Below are 24,565 nucleotides of genomic sequence, written 5' to 3' on the forward strand. Positions count from 1 at the left end.
TAGGCCTGAGTGGTGGAAGGCCAGCAGGCTGATAGAGGTTGGAGTAATGTGTGGAAGTAGGGGCAGGTGGAGGATGGGTAGGGGTGTGCATGGGGGCGGTCGATGCCTGATCAGCTAGGGGCAAGAGACGGGCGTGGGAGCGGGGAGCGGAGGAGTCAAGGCCCAATTGGTGCAAGGCCGGCTGGGGGCGCTGGGAGGCGAGATGGGGGGATGGGTCTAGGACCGATGGTGCAAAGCTGCCAGGAGGGGGGAGGGGTCCAGGCCTGTTGGTGTAAGACCTCCTGGGGAGAGAAGGCGAGAGTGGGGGGAGGAGTAGAGGAGTCGAGACTTGATTGGTGCAAGGCTGGCTGGGGGTGCTGAGATGGGGGAGGGGCCTAGGCCTAATGGTGCAAAACTGGCTCCAGGCCGGAGTGGGGGAAGGGCCTAGGCCTGTTGGTGTAAGACCTCCTGGGGAGAGGAGACGGGAGCAAGGGGATGGAGGGGTGTGTGTGTGTGGGGGGGTGAGTGGAGGTGTCTGAGGTCTGAGCAAGAGGGGGGAGGGGTCTAGGCTTGATTGGTGCAAAGCTGGTGGGGGGCGGGGGGTTGGGGGCAGGGAAGAGGTGGAGAGGTGGAGGGGGCTTAGAGAGGAGGTGGAACGGAGGGGTGGTGAGGCGGAGTGAGGAGGAGAGTTTGAGGCCCCGTTGGGGCGGAAGTTGGAAGTTGGTGGAGGCGTGGAGGCGTGGGGGGAAGGTGACCTGATTCCCCGTGCGAGTAGGGGGATGGGGAGAGTGTGAGTTGGATTGAGGTGTGTGTCAGGGTGTGGCCTGGTCTGTGTAAGCCTGGCTATGAGCAGGAGTAGGGAGGTGGTGGAGGGTACGGGGGGGGTGGGGGGTGGGAGCGTGTGAAAGCCTGATGGAAGACTTCCTTGGGGCATGAGGCGGAAGTAGGGGGAATGAAGATGTGGGGAGAGGGGAGCGCCGGTGGTGATGTAGGGGGTGGTGGGAATACATTTAGGGTCAGAAGAGCATTGGGCCGGGGACAGAGTAGTACATGCTAAAAGCCTTACAGTGGGGAGAAAATTGATCTGGGGGCTGATAAATGAACGATTGTCCTCCCTGCACATCTCTATAACAGGTGGTGGTTGAGGCGGCTTAACATCAGGGGCCGCTATGGGCTTTGGGCTTTCTAATGGATCAACGAAGAACCTTGGTGGGGCAAGGTGGGAGAAAGGTCAGCAATAAACAAATTTAAATACTTCTCATTTCATAGAGCAAAGTTTTGGCTTTAAGTTGGGGTGAAGAAGCTGCTCAAAGGTAAATGCAGAACGTAGAAACATCTAACTGGTTCTGGTTTCCTTTCAAACGTATATCCTTGTCCTGACTACAGACGCGGACATGTCCAAAGCAGAGGATGGGCGTTGGAAGAACCAGGATGATGATTGGTGAGATTTGAAAAATTCTCTTTTCTCTTAGTTTAGTCTTACTCTGTTGGCAAAACGACTTTCTCAAAAAGTATATGTTTATGTCACTTAGAGTCTACAGAGTGTATAATTTGGTTAGTCATAAAATGAGAATTGTGAAAAGAGAGCTTAGAATCATGGGAGTCCAGCTTCTATCCAATGCATGAATCCTCTGTATAACAGCTCTTTTAGTGGCCAGGAGTGTACAACTTCATGAAGCAACACAATGCAGTGTTGAATATGTGTAATTTCTAGAAAGTTCTTCATTCTGGTGAACTTCAAATCTGTCCTTTTGTTACTCCCAGTGTTCGCAGTGCTGCCCTCTTGAGGTATGCAGGTGAAGTATTTTTCTTCTCTGGGATAGGTATTTTAGGATAGTTGCCTCATCTCCTCTAAGTCTTCATTCTCCCAGAACACTGCTCTGTTTTCCTCCTTCACAGGTAAGATAAGCATACAGATAAGTGTCTGGTATGGGAGAAAGTAGAGACCATAGACTAGAGAGTCTGGAAATAGACCCAAATACATATGAAAATTTAGTTCATGATGAAAAAAATGACATTTCAAATCACTGGGGAAAAGATGGATTCATTGACAAATAATTCGAAGATAATTGGTTGACCATTTGGAAAACAATAAGAATTGGATTCTTACCTCATCACTCCTTATACCAAAATAAATTACACTTGGATAAAATATTTAAAAATAAAAAATGAAACCATTAAAAATGCTAGAAAATATAGCTGGATTTTGTTTCCAGTAATTTTGGAGTGGGGAAGGTCTTTCTAAATTTGATATCTAACAAAAGCATAAAAATGACAACAAACTGGAAAAACATTTTTATTATTTATGATAAAAGGCTATCTTCCTTAATCTACAAAGAACTTTTAAAAGGAACAATTATGGAGTTCCCAGGTGGCCTAGTGGTTAGGATTCCGGGCTTTCACTGCCATGGCTGGGGTTCAATCCCTGATCGGGGAACTGAGATCCCACAAACCACGTGGTGTAGCCAAAAGATAAATAAATAAAAGCAACAATTTAAAAAGGTGAACAAACAGGAAATGAGCAAAAGTTTTAGAAGGTAGTTCTCAGGGAAAAAAATACAAATGGCCCACAGACATTAAAATTTATTCAACTTTTAATTTTATTTTACTTAAAGAAATGAAAGAATTTTAAATGAGTAAGATGCCATTTTTCATATATCAGATTGGCAAAGATTAAAAAAAATTTTTGATAATACCCAGTGTTGGCAAATTTGTAGGGAAATTTCATACAGTCATGGTGGGACTATAAATTGGTGCAACCTTTTTTGGAGGGCAATCTGGCAATGTCAAAATTTTAAATGCCCATGTCCTTTGGCCCAGTAATTTCACTACTAGGACTTTTTCTTTCATTTTTAGGACAATTTTATTTAATTTCTGTATACATATACGTAAGTGCAAAAATGTGGTTGCATCGTACATGTTCTTTTTTTTTTTTTTTTTTTTTTGCAGTACGTGGGCCTCTCACTGTTGTGGCCTCTCCCGTTGCGGAGCACAGGCTCCGGACGCGCAGGCTCAGCGGCCATGGCTCACGGGCCCAGCCACTCCGCAGCATGTGGGATCTTCCCAGACTGGGGCACGAACCCATGTCCCCTGCATTGGCAGGCGGATTCTCAACCACTGCGCCACCAGGGAAGCCCTGCCCTTTTGATTTTTAACTGTAAACTCTGCATCCTCAAGTCCTTTCCCCTGTGGTCCCTTTCTCAGAATTCACTTTCATATCTTTAAATAGAAATATACCACTTGGCAAAAAACAGGCTTCTCACTGATAGCTAATGATACTCAACTAACATTCTTGTCCGGTCTTTGTGCAGTACGGACTGAGCAGCTTGTGCCTTCTAATTTTTCTTCTCCTACCCTATCGTGATCTTCATTTCATAAGCCCTTAAAACCTTTTTGCATTTCAGAAACTCTGATTGATGGTTCTTTCCATTTGAGATTTTTGACATTTGGTTGCTTATGACGTTAGTAGCCTTTCTTTAAAACAGAATGTATTTTATTTTGCAGTTGCATTCTTACTGTGGACTCAAGCAGTGATGAAGAACTTGATTACTGTAAGTAGAGTCCCCTCAAAGCAGTAATTTACAATTTAAAGCATAATTTAGCCATGTCTCCGTAGAGATGACTAAAATGTGATTTGGGACATTTGATGTAAGCTGTCCTAGGTTTGTCTCCTCTAGGGTTGGTTCTAGATTGGCAAAGCAAAGTTTATTTCCCTACTATGAGGAGCAGAGGAAGTTCTTTGTGCTTCTTTTCCAATTTGCTTCCTTTACTTTTTTCATTCAAGGTCTCCTTAAATTTATTTCTTCTCTCTCATGGGAGATGTAAGAGTCCACCATAAATTTTGACCAGCTGTAATTTATGGACTTTGGTTTTAGGGAGTTAAAGACATGGGTAACCAGATTTGATTATGCTTCAAATGCTTTCTGATGCCCTGTTTCTTTCTCTGTGTCAGTTGTATCTGGAATGAACCTGCAGAAAAGGAACATCAGGTGAGTAGGAGAATTAGTGAAATTTGACTTTTTTAAGGAACAATGTTCCTGGTAAGATAACTTAAGAATAAACATCACATTTTCTCTGTGAATCCTATGTTCAGGGTCATAATGGGTGTTTGGTCTCACAACTGGGTTCAAAATATATTTCTTATCCATGGCCCATTATTTAATTGGGCAGTTTCTTCAGAATGTCTCTCTGGGGGGCTTCCATGGTGGCGCAGTGGTTGAGAGTCCGCCTGCCGATGCAGGGGACGCGGGTTTGTGCCCCGGTCCGGGAGGATCCCACATGCCGCACAGTGGCTGGGCCCGTGAGCCATGGCCACTGAGCCTGCGCGTCCGGAGCCTGTGCTCCGCAACGGGAGAGGCCACAACAGTGAGAGGCCTGCATACCGCCAAAAAAAAAAAAAAAAAGTCTCTCTGAACCATCCCTTGACTTCCAGTCTCTACTATAAGGCCTTTATCAGTTTTTACTCTTGTATCTGTGCGGAGCTTTTTTTTTTTAAATAAATTTATTTATTTTATTTATTTGTTTTTGGCCGCCTTGGGTCTTCGTTGCTGTGCGCGAGCTTCTCGTGGCGGTGGCTTCTCTTGTTGCGGAGCATGGGCTCTAGGTGTGCGGGCTTCAACAGTTGTGACTCACAGGCTCTAGAGCACAGGCTCAGTAGTTGTGGCGCACGGGCTTAGTTGCTCCACAGCATGTGGGATCTTCCTGGACCAGGGCTCAAACCCATGTCCCGTACATTGGCAGGCGGATTCTTAACCACTGTGCCACCAGGGAAGCTCCCGTGCAAGAGCTTTTTAAGTGGGCTCCTCACCCTGATTTCTTCCTTCTCTGATCCAGTCTGTATCGCACTTCCAGATTAATCTCCTGAGTCACTGCTTTGATCATACTAATTCTCTATTCAAGTTGCTTATCATAGGGAAATCAAACTGGTAAACCCAGTAGGTAAAGTCCTCTGTGATCCGGCTCTAACCTAACTGTCAGCATTATCTACTACTTTTCCTATTTAGGAGCCCTCTGCTAGATGAAGGGGTGTTGCCCAGGTGCCAAACTATAGGAAGTGCTAAGAAAAAAAAAATTCCTGGAATAAAACTGTAATAACTGTGGTTTCCACATCAACTCCTTGAATTCCTGTAGAAATATGAATTGACCATTCCTGTCCCCCACCCACCCACCCAAGGCGAAATAGTGCTGTCAAGTGGGAAAATGTTTTTCTAGCTAGTTCTGATTTACCTCTGTTGATTATTTTTGCAACATGCAAGCCACCAAGCTTGACACCAATGTGTGAAAGTGATTTAGTTGCAGTCAGCTGAAATACCGGAACTGAATAATGCATTGTATAAAGCTACCTATTGGAAACGATCAGGTTTATTATTTATACTTTTAAAGTTAGGTCTATTGAGGAATGACTTAACATACAGAAAAATTAGCCCTTTTTGGGTATACAGTTTGATGAGTTTTGACAAACGTATGTGGTAGTGTAACCATTACCACAGTCAAAGATGCAGAATTTCCATCACTGCCCCTTACATTTTATTTTTATTTTTATTTATTTATTTATTTTTTACATCTTTATTGGAGTATAATTGCTTTACAATGGTGTGTTAGTTTCTGCTTTATAACAAAGTGAATCAGTTATATATATGTTCCCATATCTCTTCCCTCTTGCGTCTCCCTCTCTCCCACCCTCCCTAACCCACCCCTCTAGGTGGTCACAAAGCACCGAGTTGATCTCCCCGTGCTATGCGGCTTCTTCCCACTAGCTAGCTATTTTACGTTTGGTAGTGTACATATGTCCGTGCTACTCTCTCGCTTTGTCACAGCTCACCCTTCCCCCTCCCCATATCCTCAAGTCCAGGCGGTAACAAAGCACTGAGCCGATATCCCTGTGCCATGCGGCTGCTTCGCACTAGCCCTTGCTGCTTTTAATATGTTTTCTTTCTGTTTAATTTTTGACAGTTTGATTAATATGTGTCTTGGCGTATTTCTCCTTGGATTTTTCCTGTATGGGACTCTCTGTGCTTCCTGGACTTGATTAACTATTTCCTTTCCCATATTAGGGAAGTTTTCAACTATAATCTCCTCAAATATTTTCTCAGTCCCTTTCTTTTTCTCTTCTTCTTCTGGAACCCCTATAATTCGAATGTTGGTGTGTTTAATGTTGTCCCAGAGGTCTCTGAGACTGTCCTCAGTTCTTTTCATTCTTTTTTCTTTATTCTGCTCTGCAGTAGTTATTTCCACTATTTTATCTTCCAGGTCACTTATCCGTTCTTCTGCCTCAGTTATTCTGCTGTTGATCCCATCTAGAGTATTTTTCATTTCATTTATTGTGTTGTTCATGGTTGCTTGTTTCATCTTTAGTTCTTCTAGTTCCTTGTTAAATGTTTCTTACATTTTGTACATTCTATTCCAAGATTTTGGATCATCTTTACTATCATTATTCTGAATTCTTTTTCAGGTAGACTGCCTATTTCCTCTTCATTTGTTAGGTCTGGTGGGTTTTTATCTTGCTCCTTCATCTGCTGTGTGTTTTTCTGTCTTCTCATTTTGCTTATCTTACTGTGTTTGGGGCCTCCTTTTTGCAGGCTGCAAGTTCGTAGTTCCCGTTGTTTTTGGTGTCTGTCCCCAGTGGCTAAAGTTGGTTCAGTGGGTTGTGTAGGCTTCCTGGTGGAGGGGACTAGTGTCTGTTGGATGAGGCTGGATCTTGTCTTTCTGGTGGGCAGGTCCACGTCTGGTGGTGTGTTTTGGGGTGCCTGTGGACTTATGATTTTAGGCAGCCTCTCTGCTAATGGGTGGGGTTGTGTTCCTGTCTTGCTAGTTGTTTGGCATAGGGTGTCCAGCACTGTAGCTTGCTGGTCAGTGATTGAAGCTGGATGCTGGTGTTGAGATGGAGATCTCTGGGAGATTTCCACCATTTGATATAATGTGGAGCTGGGAGGTCTCTTGTGGACCAGTGTCCTGAAGGTGGCTCTCCCACCTCAGAGGCACAGCACTGACTCCTGGCTGCAGCACCAAGAGCGTTTCATCCACTCGGCTCAGAATAAAAGTGAGAAAAAGTAGTAAGTAAGAAAGCAAGAAAGAAAGCAGGGAGGGAGGGAAGGAAGGAAAGAAAGAAGGAAAGAAGATAAAGTAAAATAAAATAACGTAAGGTAAAATAAAATAAAGTTATTAAAATAAAAAATAATTATTAAGAAAAAAGAATTTTTTTAAAGAAAAACAAACCAAAAAAAACGGATGGATAGAACCCTAGGACAAATGGTGGAAGCAAAGCTATACAGACAAAATTTCACACAGAAGCATACACATACACACTCACGAAAAGAGGAAAAGGGGAAAAAAATCATAGATCTTGTTCTCAAAGTCCACCTCCTCAATTTGGGATGATTCGTTGTCTATTCATGTATTCCACAGATGCAGGGTACATCAAGTTGATTGTGGAACTTTAATCCGCTGCTTCTGAGGCTGCTGGGAGAGATTTCCCTTTCTCTTCTTTGTTCTCACAGCTCCTGGGGCTCAGCTTTGGATTTGGTCCCGCCTCTGTGTGTAGGTCGCTGGAGGGCGTCTGTTCTTCGCACGGGGTTAAAGGAGCAGCTGCTTCGGGGATTCTGGCTCACTCAGGCCGGGGGAAGGGAGGGGTACGGAGTGGGGGGCGTGCCTGCGGTGGCACAGGCTGGGGTGAAGTTGTACCAGCCTGAGGCGCGCCGCGCATTCTCCCGGGGAAGTTGTCCCTGGATGCCGGGACCCTGACAGTGGCGGGCTGCACAAGCTCCCCGCAGCAAGGGTGTGGATAGTGACCTGTGCTCGCACACAGGCTTCTTGGTGGCGGCAGCAGCAGCCTTAGTGTCTCATGCCCATCTCTGGGGTCCGCGCTTTTAGCCGCGGCTCGCGCCCCCGTCTCAGGAGCTCCTTTAAGCAGCGCTCTTAATCCCCTCTCCTCGCGCACCAGGAAACAGAGGGAAGAAAAAGTCTCTTGCCTCTTCGGCAGGTCCAGACTTTTCCCCGGACTCCCTCCCGGCTAGCCGTGGTGCACTAACCCCCTGCAGGCTGTGTTCACGCTGCCAACCCCAGTCCTCTCCCTGCTCTCCGACCGAAGCCCAAGCCTCAGCTCCCAGCCCCGCCCACCACGGCGGGTGAGCAGACAGGCCTCTCGGGCTGGTGAGTGCCGTTCGGCACCGATCCTCTGCGGGAATCTCTCCTCTTTGCCCTCCGCACCCCTGTTGCTGTGCTCTCCTCCGCGGCTCCGAAGCTTTTCCCCTCCGCCACCCTCAGTCTCCGCCCGCGAAGGGGCTTCCTAGTGTGTGGAAACCTTTCCTCCTTCACAGCTCCCTCCCACTGGTGCAAGTCCCGTCCCTATCCTTTTGTCTCTGTTTATTATTTTTTCTTTTGCCCTACCCAGGTATGTGGGGACTTTCTTGCCTTTTGGGAGGTCTGAGGTGTTCTGCCAGCGTTCAGTAGGTGTTCTGTAGGAGTTGTTCCACGTATAGATGTATTTCTGGTGTATCTGTGGGGAGGAAGGTGATCTCCACATCTTACTCTTCTGCCATCTTCTTTACGATCCACCCCTTACATTTTAAATGGTATGTCATGGATCCTTAGAAATATTCTGGTTTACAATATTATACATTATAGAGCCCTTGTTTAATAATAAATTTAAAAGTATCCAATTTTTAAGTAGAAAAATTGGTTTCTTCCTTCCTCCACTAGGTAGATGTTGAACAAATATGTAAAGAAAATCCATTTCAATGGGTCTGCCAGGAGTGCCCACAGATCTTGGTCCAGACCCAGGAGGCTTCTGTATATGGGATATTGTAGGAAGGGTGAATTTGGGGAGGAGGTGATGAGTTCAGTTTTGGGTATGCTGAAATTGAGGGGCCTATAGGCAGGGCTGATATTCAAAACATTTACAGTCAATAGATACAAACAGGGATTAGTCAGGATGGCTGCCTGACTGGTTCGAATAGACACCATCAGTAAAACAGTTGGTGAGGCTGTACCTGTGGAGACTGACTAAAACTCGGCCCTCCCCACAGGATATCCAGGTAGGAAGCTGGCACTGTGGAGCGAGAAGTTAGAAGCAAAGTTGGGCTGGCGGATGGATAATGTTTACCCAATCCTTAGGAATTAATTGGATTGGCATGAAAGGGGTGTGGATAAAGCCTGGGAACGAGTGAGGAAGAGAATTGAGTGAGAAGGAGTGGGCAAAAAAGGTGAGAAGAGAACCAAAACCAAACAGTATCCCAGAGATCAAGAAAAGAGAATTTTAAGGATGGAATGAATGGTCAACAGGAGAGCAAAGGCCCATCAACTTGGCAGCTTAAGCTGTGACAAAGCGAGAGAGAGGCATGGACATATATACACTAGGACACGTAAAATAGGTAGCTAGTGGGAAGCAGCCGCATAGCACAGGGAGATCAGCTCGGTGCTTTGTGACCGCCTGGAGGGGTGGGATAGGGAGGGTGGGAGGGAGGGAGATGCAAGAGGGAAGAGATATGGGAACATATGTATATGTATAACTGATTCACTTTGTTATAAAGCAGAAACTAACACCATTGTAGAGCAATTATACTCCAATAAAGATGTAAAAAAAAAAAGTGGTGAATATGGTGGAAATGGATGAATAGATTTGTGCCTGTAACTGGTACAGACAAGTCCTCTAGCAGTGTTTTAAGTAGTTTTCTGTCTCATCATAAAGGTATATCACACTTATTGTACACTGTTTGGGAAATACAGAAAGGTGGAGAATTTCAGCCTTCTGGAACCTCTGACCCAAATACCTGGGCCAGCTGAGAACGACGGTCCCAGAGGCGTGCTCACCACCGGCATCCTGGGTGGCACAGGGATACTGCTGAGTTGGACTCCTGCCAAAGCAATCCATCAATTAGGGTGGTGCTGGCTTCAGGCTGCAAAGAGTGGCGCCCAGGAGAAATCTCCCTGCCGAGGCTGCCTCTCTGTATCTGTGGCAGGGGGATCTCAACGTGGATAAAGAGAAATGGCAATTAAATAAACCTTTCCTTAATCAATTTCCCCCTGCGCCAAAACTATTTGAACACATACCGTCTGACAGCCCACTTCAGTCTCTCAGTACTTGACACATTCCTCCTTTTGAAAGGATTGAGACGGATGGAAAGATTTGGTATAAAGATAGGAAAGATGGAAAATCAGGAATAACAATTGAGGAGTTCCGGAGAAGGGGAACAGAGTTACTGTGGGAAACCAACAAGTCATTTCAAAGTGATTATGCTCATTGGAACAAAGGTAGAAAATGCCATGAAAAGAAGAATGTTGCATTCATGCTTCTCTTTTGTTTTTCCCTGTCTCATCACTCAGCTACGTGGTGATCAACTCAGACTCTGACGATGAAAACCTCTGTGAGCAAAAGAGAGCTAAGATAGCTGAAATACATTGCAAAGGCAAGTATACTACTAACTTAGAGAAGATGCAGCCTCACCATGCACAGTCATCTCAGGATGAAAGTCAGCAAATGTTCTATTCTGAATAATTTCGTAGTGAGTGCCACTGTTTTTTCCTCCTATGTGCTGGATGTGGATATGGCTGGGTTCCCCGCACCGCCTGGTCAATTTCCTAACATAGCAGCAACTGTTCTTGCTGCCTTAGACCCCAGGCATCGCCCTCAGTAGAGTTCTTAGCTACCCAGCGTTACATCGCGGGAGCAGAGGGAAGTCAGGAACTCAGCCTGATTAGCGTGAAGGTTGCCCTGCTCCTCTGCCTTCCGCTCTTTTCCTCTTTCCCTGTATGTGGGGATGACAGAGAGGAGGAAGGAGGAGTAAGAGACAGGGGCGCATTCTTTCCAGCCTGATGGAGGCTCATGTGTGAGGCTTATGGGCCAGCTGGCAGTGACTTCTCAGAGGAATGCTTGTTTTCTCTGTCTAGCTGTTTGTCTTTGCCTTTTGCTACCCCCTTTATATTTTCTAGAGAGTCCTGTTTTTCTTAGAGCCTGTTTCCCATAGCAGGTCCTTACCTCTTAGGAGTCAGAGGCCCTCATCACCTTTCGGGAGGCACGGAGTTTTACTCGCAGTTCAGAACCTGCTCAGTGGGTGTGAGACATAGGAAGACTAGGAGCTTCTTAAGCCTTTGGGATAGTATTTTATTTTTCTTTATTTTTTATTTTTCTTTCTTTCTTTCTTTATTATTATTATTTTTTGCGGTACGCGGGCCTCTCACTATTGCGGCCTCTCCCGTTGCGGAGCACAGGCTCCGGATGCGCAGGCTCAGCGGCCATGGCTCACAGGCCCAGCCGCTCCGCGGCATGTAGGATCTTCCTGGACTGGAGCACGAACCCGTGTCCCCTGCATCGGCAGGCGGACTCTCAACTACTGCACCACCAGGGAAGCCCGGGATAGTATTTTATTGATCTCTGTTTGCTAAGTACCTGGTGTAGGGCATGAGACACAGGCACCTACTTAAAGTACTGGCACCCTTAAAAATACTGGCTACTTATTTGATAACTACCTCAGATATACCACTGATATCAGAGAAGGGAAAGGAGAGGTGGCTTGGAACCCGCATTTCCTACTGTTTCACCACCTGTCCCCTCTCATTTCCTTTTTCCCTCCTCTCTAGCTCTGAGTGGATTGCCTGAGCAGGACAGAGGTCCAGGTGCAGAGTAGGGGGTATAACATGACAAGCTACTGTAATGCAGAGGGAGCCCCGAGGGAGGTAGCTTTAGAGTAGGGGCCTGAGTGACAAAGCCAGAGGCCAGTTTATCACCATAGGCCACCAGTTGCTAACTCCTTGAATCAGAAGATCCATCGTCTTTTGAGGATGAACTTTCAACTAAGGCTGCTCTGACCGGTAGCATCCATCCCAGTAGTGGGATGAAGAATGCTTCAACAGGACTGTCTTTGTATGTTTCTTTACTGTTCTCCACATGCCATTTCTTTTGTTATGGTAGTGAATTTAGGCAGTTTTACAGGAAAAAAGGCCCAAGGAGCTTAAACACATACTTCCAACCTCACTTGAAACCTTTGTCAATGTACAGAGTCATTTTTTACAGATTGTAAGCAGTGTGTCTCTACTTTTTATTTATTTATATTTTATTGAAGTAGAGTTGATTTACAATATTGTGTTAGTTTCAGGTGTGTTAGTTTCACAGCAAAGCGATTCAGTTATACACACATGCATATATATATATATATATATATATATATTCCTTTCTTCTGTTCTTTTCCATTATAGTTTATTACAAGGTATTGAATATAGTTCCCTGTGCTATACAGTAGGTTCTTGTTGTTTAGCTATTTTATATATAGTAGTGTGTATACGTTAATCCCAAACTCCTAATTTATCCCTCCCCCCAACACCTTTCCCCTTTGGTAAACAGAAGTTTGTTTTCCAGGTCTGTGAGTCTGTTTCTGTTTAGTAAATGAGTTCATTTGTGTCCCTACTGCTTAGAATTTCAGCTGCAGGTGGGAAAACTTTAACTCTTCTAGGAAGGATGACTTTTTACCATAGGAACACCCACTGCTTTCTCTTTCCTTATTGCATATCTGAAATTTTTTGATAATTAATTTAAATCATAGATGAGACTCAAAATATATTATCCCAAATCTGCAATTTTAGGATACAGAGTTTTTTGCACCATAAAGATATTTTCACAACTTGCTCATGCTGTGGTTTATATTTTTTACATCCAGAATCATAGAAACCTAGAAGTTGAACCCTGAGCAGACTGCAGAGAGCTTGAGTCTTAGGCACGTTGCCCCTGGTATCCAGATAAAGGGATGGATCCTCAGTGAGGGCAGGGACAGTCTCAGTGTTCCCAAGGCCTTTCAGTGCTGGCATCAGAACTTAACTCCTTACTCTCACATCAGTGGTTTTGAGAGCTTCAGACTTATGGACTAGTTAAAAAATGAAATTTTGGTGACTAACATAGAGTTGCCAATTTTTAATTTGTCTAATGATGGAAATAAACTCCAACTACCATCTATCACCATAATTTCATAAGGTAAAGAGCACCAAAAGTTTAGTCAGGACATAATCTCAAAATAAAGGACAGTCCTTTAAATTATAGAAAGCTAGCTTGATAGGGGAAAAAGAAAAACAAACCCACTTTATTATTCTGATTTCTCTTATTTTGCTCTGGCCCAGTGAAAATATACAAGTTTCGGACCTGTGGGAACCCCTGAGCACCTACAGAGAAATGTGATTTGAAAATTGCCTCTGGGTTTGGATTGCTATTTTATCTGTCACTGTTCTCAGTAAAATAAAAAAGTAATAGAGGTAAAATCGTCTAAATAACTGATTCTTACCTAGGATTCATTATATCACAGTTCCTGACTTGTTTAATTTTTTAAAAAATTTATTTATTTATTTTTGGCTGCACTTGGTCTTCGTTGCTGTGTGTGGGCTTTCTCTAGTTGCGGCAAGTGGGGGCTACTCTTCATTGTTCAGTAGTTGTGGCACGTGGGCTCAGTAGTTGTGGCTCGTGGGCTCTAGAGCGCAGGCCCAGTGGCCGTGGCTCACAGGCCCAGCCGCTCTGCGGCATGTGGGATCCTCCTGGACCGGAGCACGAACCCGTGTCCCCTGCACCGGCAGGCGGACTCTCAACTGCTGTGCCACCAGGGAAGCCCCTGACTTGTTTAATTTGTGCTCAATAATCTGAACTTGAGTTGAGGGTGTGGGGGTGGAGGGAGTATGTTTATACATCATTGTGTCTCTTGAATTTCAGATGAGATTCTGGAAGTGTCTGATACCGATGAGCAGCCACCCCAGGAGTCTCCAATACTTATCACTGATGATGATGATGATCATAATGATTTGGAGGGCCCTGTGCTAATAGAAGATGATTCGTGTGATGAGGACCAAACTCCCTCAAATGAGAAAAAGAAGAATGAGTTTGCTATCTCCCTACACAAACCATCTTATGATGTTGGTAAGCAGGATCTTGGGGAAAATGTCTGCCAGCCACCAAGTGATGATCCTAAGGCTGAGCTAGAGATTTCAGTTGGAAAGTTGTCAAGTGATGAAGAGCCTGTACGTTTGGTGGCAAAACCAAGGAAAAGGAAAAATAAAACCAGACACATACCTGTGACACCTGGTAAGCCAATCAAACCAAGTATGCCTGTCCCACTAAGGCTAGCGCCACAAGTGGGTGCCCTTTCCCCCGTATACGTCTGTCTTGTCGAGTCTGCTTGTCCTGTCTACTAACCCTCCGCTATGTTTCAGCAGCTTCCTAGTGGCCGAGGGAGGCAGCCATCCCAGTGAGAAGGCTCTTTCTGGGGAAGGGCGAGGAACACCTGTGTCGTCCTCATGCTCCAGTGTCTTAGTATCTGCCGTTCCATCCATTGGCAGTGCTTTTTCCCTGCAATTTTTTGTCCTGAGGATATCCCATTTTTCTTAGGATCCAGCCCAATTGCCACTTGCTGTAGAAAGCCGTAAGTCCGAGGTGCTCCTCCCTCCCAGGTTCCCAAAGTTCCTAGGCCCTGTCACTAGTAAAGCACTTACACAACTGTGTTAAGTACGTTTCTGAATCTGTCCTCCCAGTAGATAGTGAGCCTTTTCTTTTTCTTGGCCACATCACATGGCATGCGGAATCTTAGTTCCCTGACCAGGGATCGAACCCGTGCCCCCTGCAGTGGAAGCACAGAGTCTTAACCACTGGACCGCCAGGGAAGTCCTGATGGTGAGCCTCTTGATGGGAGGGCTCTCACTCATCCTTTAGTCTCTCCTGGAGTCTAGCCTGGTACTTGGCACGTACTAGACGTTTAATAAGTTTTTTAGGTAAATGAATGAAGGGCACTAACTCCTGATACGTGAATTTCTGGCTAGAGCAACCGGCAGTATGGGTGCTAGACAAAAGGGGAAAGATTTGGCTTGCACATTGGATGAAGGTGCCACCTAGGATGGGGGCCTTTTCCTCAGAGTGAGTGCGTGAGTTATGCCACACCATTCCTGGTACTGCACGTGCCTCAGTCGCCCCCACAGTCTAACCTCCAAAGGCATATTCATGTAGCCTCATAATAGTCCTCAGCGCCTAGGACAGAATCCTATCCCGCTTACTCTGCTTACTCGCGTAGGTGAAATCTTTCATGCAGACTAACGGAGGAGGGTGCCCGCTTCCGAGAGAAGCGTTGAGTGTATATGTGCTGCTCTGGGCTTGGCTGTGAGGGCTCCTCCTGAGATTACCTTTCTGTGAGTTGCTGGTTGGTACCAGTTTTCAGGGTACAAACAAACTACTCTCTTTTCAGTTGTTAAAAGAGCAAAGAAGCATGGGACTTTAAAGAAGAAACCCGGAGCAGCAGAATTTGAAAAATGCGAGCCTGGGTATGTATGTACTGCTCACGGTCAACGGCACAGGAGTTGACTGCATAGTTGTCACGTGCAAAGCTGTCCACTGGTCACGTGTGGGGGTTTTCAAGGGGATGAAGAAGTCTGCTGGGGCGGGGATGGGGGGGGGCGGGCGGCACAAGTTTTACCTCCCTGAATGGGGAGGGCAGAAGCGGCAGGAGGAGGAGAGGAGGAAGGGGGGGGAGGAGCCTCGGTGCCCTCCCTCCCCCTCCCCCAACAGAGCCGGGGCGTGGGCACTCTGCACAGATTTCAGCGATTCCGGGCAGACTGGAGCCTTTTTACCCTCCCCTCGCCACAGGAGCTCTGGCCCCTGAGGTTTCCTTTGTCCTTCCACTCAGATTAAACAATGATGTGTAGCTAAAGATCCTTTTTTTCAGGCCAGATACAGCCTCATGGCCACCAGTTTGCACTGAACTAAAAGCAAAGGCAGTGGGAATGGTGAGAAGGCAGAACAGATGTGTTCCCATCCATTGGAATTGGGGGGAGGCAGTCAAGATTGTCTTCCAGGGTTTTCTAGTGTTCTGGATGGACCCTTATTCTTTTTTTTTTTTTTTTTTGGCGGTACACGGGCCTCTCACTGTTGTGGCCTCTCCCGTTGTGGAGCACAGGCTCTGGACGCGCAGACTCAGCGGCCATGGCTCACAAGCCCAGCCGCTCCGCGGCATGTGGGATCTTCCTGGACCGGGGCACGAACCCGTGTCCCCTGCATCGGCAGGTGGACTCTCAACCACTGCGCCACCAGGGAAGCTCCTTCTTGCAAATTTTTAAAGCTTAAACGTTAAGGTGAAATAAATAGTCTCTTTATCTTTATTAAGCTATATGTTAGATATTATATTGATACTGAAAACAACAGGTCATTTAGACCACAGACATGTTAATGCTCAAAGGAAGCAAAAAAAAAATGGATTTTCTCACTTAGGTTCCAGGAACTTCTCACTTTTTCTCTTAAAAATATGATATAGTGAGCATACTTTTCTTTGTTTTTCTGTGCATTCAGGAGTAATTTATACTTACATCTGAGTTATCTTACAAAAGAAGGGATATATTTGAAGGACTGTACGTTTCTTTTTTTACCCGTATTTTGGGGCAATAAATGCATCTATTTTTAAACATATGGTGTTTTCCTTTTAAGAAATTTATTTATTTATTTTTTGGCTGCGTTGGGTCTTCGTTGCTGCGCACAGCCTTCCTCTAGTTGCTGCGGGCGGGGGCTACTCTTCGTTGCCGTGCGCGGGCTTCTCACTGCGGTGGCTTCTCTTTCTGTGAAGCACGGGCTCTAGGCACACGGGCTTCAGTAGTTGTGGCTCGCGGGCTCTAGAGTGCAGGCTCAGTAGTAGTGGCGCACGGGCTTAGTTGCTCCGTGGCCTGTGGGATCTTCCTGGACCTGGGCTTGAACCCGTGTCCCCTGCATTGGCAGGCGGATTCTTAGCCACTGTACCACCAGGGAACTCCAATAATTGCATCTTAAGGGGAGAAGAAGAATGATGTGTCAGGCGTAGGGGCAACAGAGAAACTTGGACTTGAGCAGAGAGGCTCTCTGTTTCTGCATTTCTCTTTGGTTCGGCGTGTCATGTCTTAGATGGGTCCCCTTGCAGCAAAGCTTGTTCTCTGGATTCCTAGATCCATATTTAAGCTGCTTTGCCTCTAAGGGACATGTGTCTTGGGTAGAGTGTGACAAATGAAGGAAGAAGCTGCTCCTTTGTGTCATTGTCCTCTGCCTCATATCAGGAGGCTGGCCTGTTTGGGCTCTTCTCTGTTGCCTTGCTGCTTCCTGTTTCAGTCTGTAGGCTTCCTGTTGTGCTCAGCATTGTTCCTGTGCAGGCTGCTTGCTGGTCATGGTGTCTGATGCATGCGTCTGGGGTCTTGTTGGTTCCTCTGATGTGGAGATACTCAGTTTGCAGTAAAGCAGCATTACCACTGAAGTGAAGGCTTGCTAAGCCACAAGCTGCTTGATGTGAGTATAGACACACGCAGGCATCACGCTCTCTGCTGAGGTCTGCAGATGGTTTAGGTTTTTATCTGCCACCTTTTCTGATGCAAATTTGCTTTCAGGACTAAATAATTGGAGGCAGAAATATTAGTCACCCTTATCAGACTGTGGGGCAGAAGTCCGTTACTTTAGCTGCCTATATCTTCTCTGGTACTTTCCCTCTGTCTCCACCCTGGGCAACTCTCATAGGGTTTTATTTTGTGACTTAAGGGTTAATGAGCGTCTTGGCAAAATCTCAGTCTCAGGGTTTCAGGTCAGAAACACTTCCCTCTGTTTGCTACTGGTTTATCATCTTTTCAGCTCTGTGGGCTCATCTCTTTGGACTCGTGGATTGTTCCAGCCAAGATAAAAACGTTTCAGTTTAGGCGCTTCCCTGGTGGTGCAGTGTTGAGAATCTGCCTGCTAATGCAGGGGACACGGGTTCAAGCCCTGGTCTGGGAGGATCCCACATGCCGTGGAGCAGCAGGCCCGTGAGCCACAACTACTGAGCCTGCGCGTCTGTGCTCCGCAACAAGAGAGGCCACGACAGTGAGAGGCCCGTGCACTGCGATGAAGAGTGGCCCCCACTCGCCACAACTAGAGAAAGCCCTCGCACAGAAAGGAAGACCCAACACAGCCAAAAATAAATTAATTAATAAACTCCTACCCCCAACATCTTCTTTAAAAAAAAAAGTTTCCGTTTAAATAAATAGATATTACATGTGTGAGTTTTTTATGGGCTCGGCAGTATTCTTTGTGCATCTGAATTAGGCCTTGAAAGATGGGGCAGCAATAGTGGTCTAATGGAAATACCGTGAGATTTGGGTCAAAAGATTCAGTGTCTGTGAAATTTGGGTAAGTCATTTAACCTCTGAACTTAAGTTTCGTCATGTGCAAAGTGGAGATGGTAAGAATAGTAGTAGCTTCTTTGGAGGGTGGTCGTGAGGATTAAATACGATGATGCAAAAGGAAGTTCTTAGCAAATGATGAAGTGCTCCACAGAGGGTGGGTCTCAGTAGAGGTGGAGGTGTGGCCATTCTAGGCCATGGACAAATCGGTTCATGTCCAGGGGATATTTAGGTTGCCCAGTTTGGCCAGAGTGGAAATGATAGCTGGAAACAGAGGTTGGAACCAGGTTGACCTGGGCCTTGAATGTTAGGCCAGACAGTCAGTGAAAAGCCAGGGAGGGACATCATTGGAACATGGCCTAGGAAAATTAATCTGCAGAGGTGTGTGTGTGTGTGTGTGTGGTTGGATTAGAAGAAAAAGAGCCTGGAGGTGAGGAACACAGCGGGATGCTGTAGTAGCAAGGCATAGAGGGGAGGACAGGAACTTGACCTAGAATGGTGACAGCAGGGTGGAAAGGAGGGGCTGGCTGGAAGAGATGATGTGAAGGAGACAGTGGTCTGTCTTTGTGCCTAGTTGAATGTGGGGTGAGGGAAAAATGAATTTAAAAAGTCTCTGAGGTTTTTAGCCTGTTATAACAGAAGTTGAACCATTAAACACATTTAGCAGGAGACATACTCCGGTTAGTAAGTTGGAAATTTGCACTGGGCAGTTGTAAACGCAGATCTTAGGAAAGAGGTGGAGACTGCAGATCCAGATGTGGGATCACCCCTGTTGAGGTTGGAACCATGGGCTTCATGTCTCTGACAGTGTGCGGGGAGTGACGAGAAAAAGGCTATGAATGGAATCTTATAGGAGATGCCCTTGTAGCAGGAGCTGGAAGGAAGAGGGACCAGCAAGTCTTCCCTAAGTCTCTCTTGACATGACCTGTATGTATGCATTTCTTCTACTGATTTCTTTCCCTCTACAAAACTCAGTTGAATTTACCTTTGCAGGCATTCTGAGTGCAAAATACCTGGGTGTTTCTTGCGTGGCATTGAGAACTTAAAGCAGTATTCTGGAAAGAATTTCAAGCAAAATAAGGATGAACTGGTTCAGAAAATCTACGCTCTGTGTAACAGCTCTGTCTTTGATAAAAAGGTAGACTCGATGAAATAAGCACTTACTGAGCACCTGCTGTATGCCCAGCTCTCTTGGGAGCTGGAAGGTGTGCAGATGTACTAATTGTATATTTCCTTCCCTTGAGAAGTGTCAGTTTAGATGGGGAGGGGAGTTGAGACATGCATACGTGAAAGACACAGAATGTTTTGTGGGTTACAGTATATGGTCCAGACTGTTACTACCACAGGTGATCAGCAGAGGGAGAAATCACTGAGAGCCTGAGCGGTTGGGAAATAGGATTGCCTGGAGGGAGTGAGACTTCTTCTGGGTCTTGAAGGATGGTAAGGGGCGAGAACAACAGTGGAGGAGGAGAGGGCAAGTGTTGAAGCTTGACTATCTGGAAGAGAGGGTTCGTGTTGAAGGATACTAGGAAAGAGCTGTGGGACCTTAGGCAAGTTACTGAGCCCCTGTTTGCTCATCTGTAAAATAGGGGCAGTCCTAGTACCCTAGTCCCTACCACCTACTACTTCACAGAATTACCATTAGGCCTGGATAGGTGAATGCCCCTGAAGTGCCTAGAACAGGGCCTATGACACAGTGAGCAGTACATGTTAACTAGTGTAGGGCTGGTTAATGGAGGGCCTTGGGAGTCGGGTTGGAGGAACTTAAATTGAAATCAGTAGGCACCACTGCCCAGGGATGGGATGTAACGTGGAGTGCCTGCTGAAAGAAGTTGTTCTGTCAGTAGCCTGTGGTGTGGACTGGATCGGAGAGAATTTGGAGGCAGAGAGACCTGCGGTCATGAGGTTTTCCAGAGTTTATTGACTCTGGTGACAAAACTTCCTGCAGGGAATGTTCTTAGATCTTTCTAAAGGTTCCCCAGCCTTTGGTGCCCTTTCTGATGACAGTGGTGTTACATCAGATAACTCTGATGAGTGGAACCTTAAGTGTTCTGAGTTGCAGTTTTAGTTGTGCCTCATGGCTCTCATGCGCGGGCTCCATCTCCTAGCCCAGCAGAAGTGTCCTTCTCTCCTTGGCTGCCCCTGACTTTTGTCTCCATACAGGGGAGCACAGAGCCTGCATTCACGTGCTTGCAACAGTCTCATCTTTACGTGGGCTTCAGCTTAGGTTTTATTCTCCCCAGAATGTTAGATTTGCAAAACCCTTGAGTTGATATTTTCTGGTCTGCTTAGAACCACTTTCTGATTCGCTCTTGTTTGCTTTTTGTTCTCAGATGCCGGAGAAAATTGACATCGGCTGGAATAAAAAGATGCTGAGAACTGCTGGTTTATGCACCACTGGCGAGACTCGATACCCGAAGAGGCAGCGTTATGCTAAGATTGAGATTTCTCAGAAAGTCTGCGATTCTGCAGGTGATGGCAGGAGCTGGGCAGCTCCCCTGCTGCACTTACATCCGATATGGCGCCTGGGAGGTTACTCTTGGGTGCTGGTGTTCTCTGGCCGCCTGTGTCACAGCTTTCCCTGTCACTCCTGGGTGGACAGGCCTACTGTGTGTTGCTTAGAGGACATTATTATTGGATGTCTCACCACCACCAAGAATCCAGTTCGTCCATATTTCTACCGGGCCTAACTTTCTCTCTGCAGCTCCCCACTGCCAGCGGCAGCATCTCCATCCTCCCAGTAACTGAGGTTCAAGGTCCCCTATATCTAGCCAATCACCGGATGTTCATAATGACTCTCCTATTATCATCATTCCTTCTCTGTCTTTGCCTCTGCCTAGCTATGGACCCTCATCACCTCACTTTTCTCCCTGCTCCATGCAGTTTCTTGCTAGGAAACCTTGGGCTTGCCAGTGCCTCGAGTGTGGCTTTCGAGGCCATCGTACTTTGCCCCCCTCCATGTGGCCAGTCTTGTCTCTCACTACTCCACCTGTGCTCCAGCCAGGCTTTCTTCACGCTGGCTTTCAAAATGGACCACATGCTTTCCTGACCCCAACCTTGGCTCACCTTCTCTACCACACCTAGAAAGACCTTGATAATTTTGCCAGTCTAGTCAATTGATCTGAGCCCAGCTCAGATCCCAGCTTCTCCACGGAGCTTCTCCTGACCAAACCCCACTTTATGCTCCTGGAGGGCGGCGACCGGGTCTCAGCTGGATGTATTGCTAGCAGTGTCCCACAAAAAGAGCACATTGGAGCTTTTCCAAAAACACTTGCTCCGCTGAGGCTCTCTGCCATTAATAAAATCGGGTTGAATTCAGTAGAAATTTCACCTTCAGAATCCTGGGGCGATAACACTCCTGCCTGCCCACATATGCTTATGTGTCTGATGGGGTGGAGAGTCTAGGGGTGGTTGGGTAACAGACCAGAAGGGAATCGGTTTAAGCCTCATGATTTCATTTCATTCCTCTTCTAAGACCGACTCCGGGATACTTTGGTCCATGAGATATGCCACGCAGCCTCCTGGCTGCTCGATGGCGTCCGTGATTCTCATGGTGATGCATGGAAGTATTATGCCCGAAAATTGAATATGGTGCACCCGGAGCTGCCCAAGGTCACCCGTTGCCATAACTACAAGATTAACTACAGGATTCATTATGAGTGTACTCGGTGCAAATTCAGGTAAGACCCTTCTCCTCAGACTTTTTCCAATTACGTTTTTACTATGGCCTCCACGTAGTCTTCAGTGGTTTTATCAGGAAGTACATGGCTATCTGACTTGAGGAGTAAAACTTCTCTACTCCTTTCCATGTCTTCTTTCTCCATTCTCTTCTGCTTTGAGCCAGCCTGACCACGGCCACTGCCTGGTGCCCCACTTGCTGAGATCCCACAGAAGAAGTCTGGCTGTGGGCTCAGGGGCAGCAGCTCTGAGAAGATGTGGACGTACAGTGACTGATTTGTTTGCTGTGTGGTGTCTCTTTCCTCCTTAGGGTCGGCCGCTACACCAGATCACTGGACACCGAGCGCTTCATCTGTGCCAGGTGCCGCGGCTCTCTGGTCCTTCTGCCATTAACTCGTAAAGATGGAACCCCCATTGAGCCCCATGTGAGACCATTTGCCAAGTATGTGCAGGAGAATTACAGAATAGTCAGGAAGGAGACGGCAGGGATAGGTCATGGGGATGTGATGAGAAAGCTCAGCAAGGATTTTACTGCCAAAAAACAAAGCCAGGTTCGTTGAGGTTATCTGAGAATGTATTTGTGTGAGGTGAATCATCTATTGGTAAGGAGTTTTAGAAAGATATCTTTGATGCTGTGAAGTTATGAATATTAGAATTTAAATCCTTCTTTAAAAGTTTCCTTTTGTTAATGATGTTTGTTCTTCACTAAGAGTTCTGTTGCTAACCATTTTGTGCTGATACCCAAAAGCACTTTTGATCTACCTTGGGTCTTATTTAGATGCTGTAGTTTTAACATGTAGAGCAAAATGCAAAAGAGAAATGATGTCTGGAGAGTGGCACGTTGAGAGAATGAGGCATGCTGAGAAGAGAACAAGTTTTAAAGACAGTACTTCAAAACCAGAGCTGCTGTCAGATGTAACCTGTTACACCTACCTGGAAGTGAAATACAGACATGTTTCATGAGTTTAGTTGCTCTTGACATTGTATGAAGCCACCTGAACAATGTGACTGTTCATAAAATAAAAATAAACAAATGTTTTCTGCAGCTCACTTGTTAGCAAAGTCTGTTCATTGACAACCCATGTCCAGAGCAGAACAAACCCTTGGGTCTTTGTCTAAGACCCCGGACCTCTCAGGCTCTCCAGGATGTGTCTGGAAGAACAGCCTCCGTTTAGGGTTTCTCTTGGATTTTTGTGACTGCCCATAAGCACTTCAACAACCTCCCCACTTTTGGGAGCTGTCTGGGATGTAGACTGGAATCAACGTTGTATTTGTTTTCTGTTTCTGCCAAAACAGTCTGCCAAAGCAGATTACCACAAGTTTAGTGACTTAAAACAACACAAATGTATTATCTTACAGCTCGGGAGGTCAGAAGTCTGGCGCAGACCTCATAAGTCTAAAATCAAGGAGTGGGCAGGGCCGCATTCCTCTCTGGAGGCCCTGGGCGGGGGAATCAATTTCCTTCTCTTTCCACCTTCTAGGGGCTGCTTGCATTCCTTGGTTTGTGGCCCCCTTCCTCCATCTTCAAAGCCAGTGACATCTCTTTTCTCTGACTATCTCCCCTTCTGCCTCCCTCTTTTACTTTTAAGGACCCTTGTGATAACACTGGGCTCACCCAGATAATCCAGGAAAATCTTATTTTAAAGTCAGCTAATTAGCAACCTCAATTCCCTTTTGCCATGTGAGGTAACATTAACATATTCACAAGTTCTAGGGATTAGAGTGTGGACATTTGGGGACTTGTTATTCAGCCTGCCTCAAACATCTTTACTAGTCTAGCATCACTGATACTTTTTTATAGGCAGGATGTGTTATTCTGTCATCTGCCTTCCATCTTTCCTTCATTTTGCAGATGCTGAGAGTGTTCTTTCAGTGGCCACAAACTGAAGCCTAAGCACAAGTATAGATGGGATCGGGTATGTACACAGGGTGGTACGCGCTCCCGCAGCTAAACCCTTGGGTCCCTCTTCTCCAGTCCCACCTCCAGCCACATCTGCAATCTTAGCAAAGCCCAGCTGGCCTGTGAAACTGGATCATGGCCCATTGCTGACTTCATTAGGGAGAACTGACAATGCAGTGGTTCCACCCCTGCAAAGGGAGGGTCCAGCCCTCTGCCTTACCTCAGTAGCCCTGGTCACTTCCCCCACTCACTTCCACCCCAGCTATAGCCATGGGAAGATGCTCCCTGCAGCCCACACATGCCTCCAGGTGGCCTATGTGCTAATGACTGCCAAGTCGTCCGATCTCCTTTTTTTCCAGTCCTACTTGTATCTCCTTAGTAAGAGCCTGTGTCACCTCTAACATGAATAACCACTACAGCCTTGTAACCTATGATACCCTCACCTGATCCCAAACTTAACTTTCAGTCTTTTACACCCTTTCTCTACCTGAACCCTTAATTCTAGCCAGTTGGGACCAGTTATCATTCCTCCAATAAGCATTGCTGTTTCCAGCCTTCCTGCCTTTGCTGCTGCCCTCCCATCTGCCTGGAAATACCATCTTTCCTTCTCTTTGCCCTTGGAAATACTACTTGCCCCTTAAGTTCTTACTCATTTCTCTGTCTTCAAGAAGGCTTCCCAAATGGCTCCAGCCGCAGTGCTCTGAACATGTGCTGCACATTTGCCTCGTGGCATAGACTGCTTGGTATTGTCACCTATACATTTTCCTTGCTGGCCTAAGCTTCTGTAGTGCAGGGACTATGTCTTATTTATGTCTGAAGGCCCCTTCCCCAAATTATGCCTAGACAGTGTCTAGCCAGCGGGTTGGCTAACTACCCATGTCCCTGGGTGCT

The 24,565-nt window shown here is 46.3% G+C and overlaps 1 protein-coding gene across 1 annotated transcript; it reads left to right on the forward strand.

The window, feature by feature from the left end:
- Window positions 1-981: 981 nt before the first annotated feature.
- GCNA (germ cell nuclear acidic peptidase) lies at window positions 982-22,824 on the forward strand. Its single transcript, XM_033439052.2, has 10 exons — window positions 982-1,420; window positions 3,484-3,530; window positions 3,932-3,968; window positions 10,300-10,382; window positions 13,661-14,029; window positions 15,180-15,255; window positions 19,090-19,234; window positions 20,430-20,568; window positions 21,572-21,776; window positions 22,085-22,824. The coding sequence occupies exons 1-10, from the start codon at window positions 1,374-1,376 to the stop codon at window positions 22,332-22,334; spliced, it is 1,398 nt and encodes a 465-aa protein (XP_033294943.1). The 5' UTR covers window positions 982-1,373; the 3' UTR covers window positions 22,335-22,824.
- The last annotated feature ends 1,741 nt before the right edge of the window (window positions 22,825-24,565 follow it).

Source organism: Orcinus orca, chromosome X (genome assembly GCF_937001465.1).
Source record: "Orcinus orca chromosome X, mOrcOrc1.1, whole genome shotgun sequence".
NCBI lineage: Eukaryota > Metazoa > Chordata > Mammalia > Artiodactyla > Delphinidae > Orcinus > Orcinus orca.